Here is an 8228-nt window from a genome sequence, read left to right on the forward strand (position 1 = left end):
GGTTTTACTATATACCTCCTAATTACTAGAATCTAGGTATAGTATATTATAAATATTCTTAAGAGCTATTAATTATTTTAACTATTTAAAGAGGTCTGTAAATCTGCTTATTTCTTTAGCATTCTATTAACCTAAGGGTATAGCTATGCGTTTTATTTATATCCTAGCTTTTTATTAGCATATATTAATATAATAAGTAATAGTAAAGTAGAATGTTTTCTATCTAGGACCTTATACCTTATAGCATATATTTTATCTTTATATATTTGTTCTAACTTAGGCAGTTACTTGGCGCTTATCTGCTTATAGCAATACCTTAAGTTTTAGCAGTAAATATAATTAGAAACTAAGAGTTATAAATTATCTATTAATGCGAGTTTAGCTTGTTTATAGAACTTCTTAATCTTAACTTATACCTTAGTAGCAGTAATATTGGAGACTGAAAGCTATAGACTGTAGTTATAGTTTACTTCGCTTTCTCTTTAAATCCCTATTCTAATATTATAAAAAGGAACCCGAGATGGCTCAATTAGCAAACAGAAGTCAAGGTTGCTGTTATTAATAGTATCCTCGAAGTTCTTATAGCACCTATATCTAATATAATTATTAAAATAATTATTTATAACTCTATTTAATTTATAATTATATATCAATATAAATATAGTAATCTCTTATATTTATTCTTTTTTCTTCTCTTTTTTATAAAAAGATATAATTAAATTACTTAATAATTAAAAAAGGTAAAGATTTTCGCTAGTAAGATAAGTAAATATAATATAAATTACTATGCCTAGCTGCTTATTTTAGCTAACAAGGCGCCTATTAGTAATGCTTTATATACTATATATTGTTTTAAACTAGCAAATAACTTAGTTAGATATATATATATAGTTAATTTTTAGCACATAGATTACTGCAGGGGATATATCTAGTAGCTAATAGTGGATCTTCTATAAGCTAGCTGCAACCTGCCTCGCGCCACTAAAGATCTATACCAGGTAACCTCAGGTAATAATAATTATATAATACTTATAACCTTCTAAGATTAAAACTGCATTTTATTACTAAAATAAATAAGTAGCCTTATAATACTCCCTTTATATACTACCTGATTTATAGGCTATATTTATAAAACTAATTATATCTGAAATCTTATAACTTATAGCTGCGATAAAATTTATTTATAATTATCAGGAAAATCACCATGTAGATATTATTTATTAATACTATAAGACTTGGGGCATAATAGGAGACCTATTTTTACTGCATTAAAGAGGAGAGATAAGCTAATTTAGATAAGACTTAGCCATATCTGCCATATCAGCATTACTGGCTCACACTCTCTGATCCTTATATAAATACCTCAGGCACTACACCTAGCGGTGAGGTTCTGGAAAGTAACCTAAGCTAGTGCTCCTATATACTATACTGCCTACTATACTAGCTTAAATCTGTCTTAGTAAGGTATAGTACTATATATAGTAACTAAACCTAAAAACTAGCAGAGTAGGATTAATAAATATCTATATATTTCTATTTAGTAATGCCTTGACCTCTAAATGCTAACCTTACTTTACAGTGCCTTAAAGTGGGCATTACTTAAAGACTTTAAAAGAGAGACTACTAGTTACAGTATAGTAATTTTCAAGTTCAGTTACCATACCTAACTAACACAAATTTAAGCTAGTGGGGTTATTGTGGGGTAGTACAGTATGCGAGAGTACTGGCCAAGGTCACTTTCCAGAGCCTCACAATAAGGTATGGTGTCTGAGGCATTCATGTAACTATCAGAGAGGGTAAGCCAGTAATGCTGACGTGACAGATATAGATAAGCCCTATTCAAATCGGCTCTTCTCTCGTCTTCTCCCGTGGTTAACGCCCCGCGTCTCACCGATGGAAGACGTGATCAAATTCGGGTCATGCCAGAAAATGGAGAATTCGGCCTGTCTCATTTTTACACATATAATCTCGGGCCCTCCCTAGCCTGCTCGTAATATTCTGAGTAACTACAGATATAGTGGTGATTGTGAAGCCACTGAGAAAACAAATTAATACATTGTGGATGCTACGCTGGGTTGACGACGTATAGTTTGAAAAGGATAATTCCGTTTTCGCCTTTGAAGCCGATACCTCAGACATTATTGTTATTATAAGCCACTTCCAACCTTTTGAAGCAATCCTGCAGTAGGTTTACTGACAGCTGTCGACTGGGGTTATTTTCTGCTAGCATCTCTGCTTTAATCGCAACTACGTGCTCGAGTATCTTAATCGCCTCCTTGATTCGTTGGTTACCGAGGTATGCAGTTGCAAGTATATGCTCTGATGCTAGTCGAAGATAGTCCTTCTCATCTAGTGTCTCCTTCTGGACTGCCACCACATGCTCAAGCATCTCAATCGCCTCCTTGATTCATCGGATACCGAGGTATGCTCTTGCAAGTTCATGTTCTGATGCTAGTCGAAGATGGTCCTTCTCGTCTAGTGTCTCCTTCTGGACTGCCACCACATGCTCGAGCATCTTAATCGCCTCCTTGATTCGTCGGTCTTCGAGGTATGCGGTTGCAAGTATATGCTCTGATACTAGTCGAAGATAGTCCTTCTCATCTAGTGTCTCCTTCTGGACTGCCACCACATGCTCAAGCATCTCAATCGCCTCCTTGATTCGTCGGATACCGAGGTATGCTCTTGCAAGTTCATGTTCTGATGCTAGTCGAAGATGGTCCTTCTCATCTAGTGTCTCCTTCCTAACTGCCACCACATGCTCGAGCATCTTAATCGCCTCCTTAATTCGTTGGTCTTCGAGGTATGCGGTTGCAAGTACTTGCTCTGAGTTTAGTCGAAGATGGTCCTTCTCGTCTAGTGTCTCCTTCTGGACTGCCACCACATGCTTAAGTATCTTAATCGCCTCCTTGATTCGTTGGTCTTCGAGGTATGCGGTTGCAAGTTGGTGTTCTGATGCTAGTCGAAAATAATCCTTCTCATCTAGTGTCTTCTTCTGGACTGCCACCACATGCTCAAGCATCTTAATCGCCTCCTTGATTCGTCGGTCTTCGAGGTATGCGGTTGCAAGTTTGTGTTCTAATGCTAGTCGATCATGATCTGTTTCAAGATCGAGGTCCTTCCTCCACCAGTACAGCTCCTCAAAATACTTAATCGCTTCTTTGAACCGTCTATCTGTGTTAAAGGAGTCTCCAGCTTTTTTGAAAAGCTGGTAGGTTTCCACCGTCTTGTCCTCATGATTTCGGCTTAGTAGCCGCATCGCATGTGGCAGATATTCCCTTCTTAAGTTGTAGTGAGCATCGCCTTTTGTGGGAAACCTTGCTGCAAGGTGGCATATTGCATCATTCCATACCTGCCTCTCCCGTTCCTGCTGCTTAAGCCAGCCTCGTGTTGCCGTGTATACAAGGCTGTGCATGTCAAACACATTACTCTCTTCCCTACGAACCAGAAACGAGTAACTGCAAAGTGTACCGATGGCCCATTCCAGCTCATCAGCCTCTGCATAGGGCAATATCGATTGGGGAATCGCCTTTGGCTCTATACATGACATGAATGACAACACGTCAACGGCAAGCTTGTTTGACTTTTGGATCTGGTGGAAAGATACAATCCATGTTGTTCCTATAGCGTTTTGAGAATCTGTATATCGGGTCCTGTCTTTGAACTCTCTCTCAAGAACTCCCGTGCCATGGTCCTCAGCGTTTTTCAAGAGGCTCAAATATGTCCGTATGGGCGCCCTGGTCTGATTGAGGTATGCGGCAGCCTGCGTGATTGCCAACGGGAGAAAGGTCAAATATGCGAGTAGCTCACCGATCGCTACTTTGTCCCGAAGCATCTGTCTTTGGACCAGAGACTTCTCTAAAAGGGTCTTCGCTTCTCTTTGATCCATTTGCTCAATATAGATCACATCGGCTTGCGCGAACTCCTCGGCGACTTGCCCAGACCGCGTCGTCAACAAGATGATACCGTCTTCACTTTGGGGTAAATACCCTTCCAACCCTGGCTTTTCGGCAGATCCAAGGATGAGCTCCTTATCATCGGCATTGTCCACAATAAGGAGCCACTTGCCAGCTTTGTCCGAGCTGAGGTGTTGGTAGACTAGATCCTTCACATTGTCGTCTTCACTACTCTTCTGCAACCCAAGCTTCTTTGCAATGTCCATATAAGCACCTTCTGCAGTTTCATCACTCAGAACTGGCACCCAGAAGATCGAATAGTCTGGTCTTTCCTCCTTGATCTGATATGCAAAACGCAGGGCAATTTGAGTCTTGCCGACCCCACCAAGTCCGACTAGCGCCATCCTCTGGCTCGAGTTCTCGCCCAAGAACTTGTCTTCTATTGCATTCAAGATCGTTGTGCGACCAGTGAAACGTACGTTTCTGGCGAACGGGATACAATAACATGGTTCATAAACCTGACCTAGCGTATCGTTAGCAATCATTCTTATCCATATAACCTAGATTTCTTTTTGATGCTTACTCACTACTTGAGTTTACAGTCCTGTCACTTGAGCGAATCTCATCCAGCAATGCTCTTGCATACGAAGCCGCCATTGCTGCCGCATATGGCTGCCAGTTTTTGTTCTTATGTCGATCGCCGTAGTCGCATACCCCTCGGATGACGCCAACTGGTATTCGATTCGTGATTCCCGCCGCTTCCATCTCCAGGCCGATAATATCATATCTGTCCCTCAGTTCATTTCGTTTTTGTGCGTTCTTCAGCAGCTTATCTCCTGACCCAATTGGGCCATACCACACTCGAGTGCGTCGAACTGGTGATCGTCGAGGACGTTCAGCGACTTCCTCTTGTTCATCATTGCAAACTAGAAACAATATGTCGCCGTCTTGCCCAGGGTCAGCGAATGTACCAGTTGCATGTTCGCAATCGCGTATCTTCTCGTAATATGGCAAAAAGATTTCGGTGTCGTTCGGTGCCTCGAGCTTGATGCTACCTATAGCCGATCGTACAATTGGTTCAGTCATGGCGAGGCTGTGGCCAAGTCGGAGCGGTTGAAAGCCGTCTTCCGTTTCTTTGCCAAGGTCATATGGGATGAGCCCGGCGCTCTCGCCAACGGGGAGACCGACAAGCACATCACCCAGCCGAATATCGCGCGCTGGGTTACGAGAAAGGTCAGGAAGCCCCGCTGCCACGCCGACGAGCAGGCCAAACCAGAGGTTGGGGAAAAACTTCTTCACCTGGCCTGCAAGTGCAGCCGCAGAACCCGTGCCATATTCTTGGCCTGCCGGCAGTGTTGCGATGATGACATTATGACCGCCCATGACACCTGCTTGAAACACGTAGTCATCGCCACGGTCGACGGGAAACCGGCCGCGGTGTCGTTCGTCTAGTAAATACAGAGCAGCCTTAGCTTCGATTTCAAGTGGGGCGATCCAAGCAATTTTGTAGTCCCTGGGGTCGAGTGTGCCCGTTCGATCGGCGTGGCTTCTTTGTGTGGTCGACATCTTGTAGCAAATCTGTTGTCACATAACTCAGTGAATAGATATGGCCGGAACTACTATATGATCTAAGATTCTTTCACAATGAGTTGTTTGTTGATCGCGTCGTCGTGCTTGAGCGGCTGAAGATGCAGTCAGATACCCCGCACATAGGAAGGCACCGTGTCCAACCAGTGTCGAGCTGACAAAGAACCAACCCATTCCCATTGTGTAGGGTCATGATTTTCTTGCTACCCTACAGCTACTGACTGATGCCAATTATCACAAGACTCTGCACTCGTATAAGGCTTCTTGAGTTGCTCTGTAAGCCATATGAATGTCTCAAGAATTAGGGACTACCTTGATGAGCTCCTTAGAGGATCACGAGAGGGTGACTAGTTGAGTGAAGGATATAGGGTGTTGTATTTCAAGTTCAGCTCCAATGGCGCTGAGTCATGCGTGGCCTCTAATCAAATAGCGAAGGTATCTTATCACGTGATGAAATACCATCGATCAAAGGAAAAAGGCCACGTGGCCCTTTGCGCCCTCCTAAACAAACCATCCATTTGTCCGGCTTGACCCCTTCGTAGATAATGCGAATTCGCGTCTCCAGTGACCATGCAGAGCCCAAACCCCAATATTTACGAAGGCGATTATTTAGAGCTCGACTACCGAACCCCATCGCTCCCCGTGTTCGATAGCCCAAGCCGAAGCCTTACTGGGCCTAGTCAAGCGCTGGGAGGTACACGAAGACTGCCGCTGCTTCGGCCGAGTGATTGGGACTCTGACTTTGAAGATGACGAAACTGACCCGACTTGCTCCCAGAGATCACCGAAGAAGACTTAACTCTAGCTCCCAGCGCGTATTGGGATCGATTCCTTAGCGCAGAACTCGCGAAGATGGTTGCATCCAAAGTGCCTAGCCCAGAGTATAAGCCAGTTGAGACCACAATCGTCGTATCCGTCGACAAGCGTAGCGAACGAAACCTACGGAAGCAATTCCCGGGGTTAAGTATCTAGTGGAAGGCGATCGAAGATAAAATACAATCATGGAGTCTGTTGTTCTGTGAAGGCCATAAGTTGAGGTTGGATATATATTTCATCTACAAGGCCACAGATCAAGTAACACAGCTTGCAAATACCGGCGGGCGGCAGAGCCGTCGCGGGGCCACGGGCAGGCAATTTGCTGCCCGAGACCGGCTTCTCGCCGAGCAGGAAGATACTTCTGGTAGTCGTCCGGTGTGGAACGATGTTTACGAAGTCTTCCATTATACTGGTGTTCCGTGTGTCAATGCAGGCTTTTATTGTTGGCGCGATCTAGTTAGTAAGAAGCACTTTAAGCTCGACTCGGGTCTTCTAAACAAGCTTGTCGACTACGCCGAAGAAGGCGGGTTGCTAAGAAACCATGACCATGTGCCTGAAACAATCCGCGAGCGGATCTTCAGACAGGACCAGGAAAACCTGGAATACAAGCAGCTGAAACGTAAGAGAGGCGATGACTTACCTCCAATCAATATTAGTGTTTCTTGTCCAGGATCTCATGGTGAGGCTCAGCAGAACCATCCGATTGGGGCCCATGTCACCGCCGGAGGTAGTAGGGTAGGATTCAGCAGGCGGGCCGCTGATATCGTCATTCCCATGCCGATCGACAGAGCAGGAATTGCCTACTGTGAGTGGCTGTGTGGACGGGTGGAGAGCGACTATTGGGAAGCAGGCTTCCGGCAAGCGCATCGAATCACGATGGAGGCGTGTTTCGATTTGAAGTATGTCTATCAGGTTCAGGACGTCGCATTTTTCACGGACAAAGGCGTAGCCTTGGGCATCGCTCTCTTACATTGGCGACATCCCTGTGTGGGCGGACGCACTAAAGTCTTAGTTAGATCTTGATACTCTTTATTCTCTTTCCCTAGCTCAATTAATCATCGTCACTTGCCCTGTCTGAACTTGGAGGTTGCTCAACCGTCAGGCCAGCATTCCTGAAGTGCCCTTCAGCACTGTCTTGTCGTCCACCGATAGCAGTGACACAGGACTTGATATACGCGCCAAAGTCTCTCTGAATGAGATCAATGTGCTCATCCCATCGCACCTTTGCGTACGCCTTCAGTTCGGCGAAATGCTCCTCTATCGGGTTCGTGACGGGCGTGTATGGCGCTGTGAAAACCTGCTTCACGCCTGCCCTCTCGCACATCTCCTCGATCTCTTTAGAACAGTGAATTGTAGCATTATCCATGACAAGGACAGATTCCGGCTCTGGACATTTGTTACAGTGACAGAGTAGTTGCTTGATGAAGTCCACGAAGGTCTTGGTGTCAGTAGAACCCCGATATACACGCGACAGCTTGATGCCTCTCTGTGTATACGCGGACAGGACTTGATACCTCTCCTCCCGTTGAAACATAGCTGTTTGCCTAGGAGTGATGCCTTTCGGGGCCCGTCCCTTTCGTCGGAGTCCGACAGTCTTGTCCATGCCGGATTCATCAATAAATATAAGGTGATAAGACCTATAACCACCAAGCTTCAATCTGTAATTGTAGTAATGTTGTAGTTGGGGATCTCGCTGCTTAGTAACACGGCGTGTGTCTTTGCGAGTCCACTGGATCTTTTGCAGGGTCCGGGTGATAGTCGAAGGCGACACTTCTACGCCAAACTCTTTGTACAGAAACGAAATCATCTTACGGCTTACCATCTCGGGTTCTTCCACGAGTGCTTCACAGAGCCTTTCTTGCATAAACGGCGTTATCTTCGGGTCGGGGCCGGTTCGATTCGGGGGGCTGTCGTGGTTCCATAGCGCACGATG

The 8228-nt window shown here is 44.8% G+C and overlaps 3 protein-coding genes across 3 annotated transcripts; 1 reads left to right on the forward strand and 2 right to left on the reverse strand.

The window, feature by feature from the left end:
• Positions 1 to 1853: 1853 nt before the first annotated feature.
• Positions 1854 to 2473, reverse strand: BKA55DRAFT_576794 (uncharacterized protein). The gene has a single exon (XM_046193516.1). The coding sequence runs from the start codon at positions 2387 to 2389 to the stop codon at positions 2132 to 2134; it is 258 nt and encodes an 85-aa protein (XP_046045734.1). The 5' UTR covers positions 2390 to 2473; the 3' UTR covers positions 1854 to 2131.
• BKA55DRAFT_542540 (uncharacterized protein) lies at positions 2408 to 5459 on the reverse strand (the record flags this gene model as incomplete). The annotated part of the gene is made up of 2 exons (XM_046190493.1): positions 2408 to 4416; positions 4481 to 5459. 2 exons carry the CDS (start codon positions 5457 to 5459, stop codon positions 2408 to 2410), a joined length of 2988 nt encoding a protein of 995 aa, XP_046045735.1.
• Positions 5460 to 6050: 591 nt separating this feature from the next.
• BKA55DRAFT_542541 (uncharacterized protein) lies at positions 6051 to 7034 on the forward strand (the record flags this gene model as incomplete). The annotated part of the gene is made up of 4 exons (XM_046190494.1): positions 6051 to 6174; positions 6258 to 6443; positions 6549 to 6914; positions 6952 to 7034. 4 exons carry the CDS (start codon positions 6051 to 6053, stop codon positions 7032 to 7034), a joined length of 759 nt encoding a protein of 252 aa, XP_046045736.1.
• Between the last annotated feature and the right edge of the window lie 1194 nt (positions 7035 to 8228).

The sequence above is a fragment of the Fusarium redolens genome (genome assembly GCF_020744475.1).
Source record: "Fusarium redolens strain MPI-CAGE-AT-0023 chromosome Unknown BKA55scaffold_14, whole genome shotgun sequence".
NCBI classification, from domain to species: domain Eukaryota; kingdom Fungi; phylum Ascomycota; class Sordariomycetes; order Hypocreales; family Nectriaceae; genus Fusarium; species Fusarium redolens.

Coding starts and splice junctions, on each gene's coding strand:
- BKA55DRAFT_576794 (XM_046193516.1), bottom strand. CDS start 2,389: ATGCTTGAGCATGTGGTGGCAGTCCAGAAGGAGACACTAGATGAGAAG.